This window comes from Parus major, unplaced genomic scaffold, assembly GCF_001522545.3.
Source record: "Parus major isolate Abel unplaced genomic scaffold, Parus_major1.1 Scaffold475, whole genome shotgun sequence".
Classification (NCBI taxonomy): domain Eukaryota; kingdom Metazoa; phylum Chordata; class Aves; order Passeriformes; family Paridae; genus Parus; species Parus major.
This window is the reverse complement of record NW_015379369.1, coordinates 1-2,061: the sequence shown is the minus strand read 5'-3', so window position 1 is coordinate 2,061 and position 2,061 is coordinate 1. Positions and strand designations below refer to the sequence as shown.

Sequence of the window (2,061 nt, the reverse complement as noted above, 5' to 3'; positions counted from 1 at the left end):
AAAAATAAAATAAAATAACAAATAAAAACTCAAATAAAAATGAAGAAATGAAGATTTTTAAGAAGTATAATGTTTTTTCCCCAGGTGTGGGCCCTGCTTACGGATCGCTCCGGCCTTCAGCGCCCTGAGTAACAAATACCCACAGGCAACATTCCTGGAGGTGGATGTGCACCAGTGCCAGGTTTGGAGGGGTTTGGTAAAGCAGGGAACCCTCCCACACAATATTCCTTCCTTTTCCACCAAAAACTCATTAATTCATTCATTATTTCAATTAATTGAACACGGCACGAGCGGGATTTAAAAGCCTAGCACTGTTGGAGTCTGGAACACAGAGTGTGTGCCCTTGTTTCTGATGTTTAGTTACAAGATCCAGAAAAACACTGAATTTCATGTAATATGAAATTCAGGAGTGTGATTTCATGGTGATACATGAAAACAAATGTTGGAGTTGGATAGGAAAAGCTAAAAGTGTAAATGTGTAGATTAGAAAGTTTTTTAATCACTGGGTGAAAAGAGAACAATAATTGAGGATCCCAAAAGAATTCAGCCCAAAGGAGGCTGAGAAATCCAAGAATAAAAAGGAAAATATGAATGAGATGCAGCAGAAACAGAGAAACAGAAAAAAGAGTTTTTAGAGAGAAGTTACAGCTGCAGGAACAGGGATGGGGTGGGGTTGGGATGGGTTTAGGATGGATTTGGGATGGGGTTGGGATGGGTTTGGGATGGGGTTGGGATGGGTTTAGGATGGATTTGGGATAGGGTTGGGATGGATTTGGGATGGGATGGGGTTGGGATGGGGTTGGGATGGATTTGGGATGGGGTTGGGATGGATTTGGGATGGGTTTGGGATGGGGTTGGGATGGGTTTAGGATGGATTTGGGATAGGGTTGGGATGGATTTGGGATGGATTTGGGATGGGATGGGGTTGGGATGGGTTTGGGATGGGTTTAGGATGGATTTGGGATGGGGTTGGGATGGGTGTGGGATGGATTTGGGGTGGGCTTAGGATGNTGGGATGGGGTTGGGATGGGTTTGGGATGGGTTTAGGATGGATTTGGGATGGGGTTGGGATGGGTGTGGGATGGATTTGGGGTGGGCTTAGGATGGGATGGATTTGGGATGGGGTTGGGATGGGTTTGGGATGGGTTTAGGATGGATTTGGGATGGGATGGATTTGGGATGGGGTTGGGATGGGTTTAGGATGGATTTGGGGTGGATTTGGGGTGGATTTGGGATGGGGTTGGGATGGGGTTGGGATGGATTTGGGATGGGGTTGGGTTTGGGGTGGGTTTAGGATGGATTTGGGATGGGTTTAGGATGGATTTGGGATGGGGTTGGGTTTGGGGTGGGTTTAGGATGGATTTGGGGTGGATTTGGGGTGGGGTTGAGGTGGGTTTGGGGTGGATTTGGGATGGGGAGCTGCTGTTGGAGTCTGGAATACAGAAGAACTGAGATAAGCAGGGCTCCCCACAAGGGAGGATCCCAAAAGAATTGAGCCCAAAGGAAGCTGAGAAATCCAAGAATAAAAAGAAAAACAGAAAAGAGATGCAGCAGAAACAGAAAAAAGAGTTTTTAGAGAGAAGTAACAAATACAGGTGGAGTTTTTGAAGCACAAAAGCGAAAAGCAGAATAAATGCATTTCCATTTCATTATTAAAAGCAGAGCAGATTTATCAGTGGGCTGATTGGGGAGCTGGAGCTGCTGCAGTTGTAAAATAATTCTAAAATATTCCCTGTTCCCTTCTCCCAGGGCACAGCTGCCACCAACAACATCTCAGCAACACCCACGTTCCTGTTCTTCCGCAACAAAGTGCGCATTGACCAGTACCAGGGAGCCGACGCCGTGGGCCTGGAGGATAAAATCAAAGTGCACCTGGAGAACGACCCTGGCAGCAGTGAGGACACAGACATCCCCAAAGGATATGTGAGTGCTGCCACAGTGCTGCTGGGGGGTTAAAAACACCCCATTTCAAATGTTCTCTAGGGCAAATTATTGGGTTTGTCTCAGAAAGTGCCTTGTCGGGGTTTGCTAGTCCACAAAAAATGAGATGTTCAGATTTTG

At 46.3% G+C, this 2,061-nt stretch overlaps 1 protein-coding gene across 1 annotated transcript in view; it reads left to right on the top strand.

Moving 5' to 3' along the window:
- Window positions 1–2,054, top strand: part of LOC107199166 (thioredoxin-like protein 1) — a 4,229-nt gene extending 2,175 nt beyond the window's left edge. The window contains exons 2-3 of the mRNA XM_015616507.3: window positions 85–181; window positions 1,750–2,054. Coding sequence (XP_015471993.1) covers window positions 85–181; window positions 1,750–1,956 — 304 coding nt within the window. The 3' untranslated portion in view covers window positions 1,957–2,054. The remainder of the gene's footprint in view (window positions 1–84; window positions 182–1,749) is intronic.
- The last annotated feature ends 7 nt before the right edge of the window (window positions 2,055–2,061 follow it).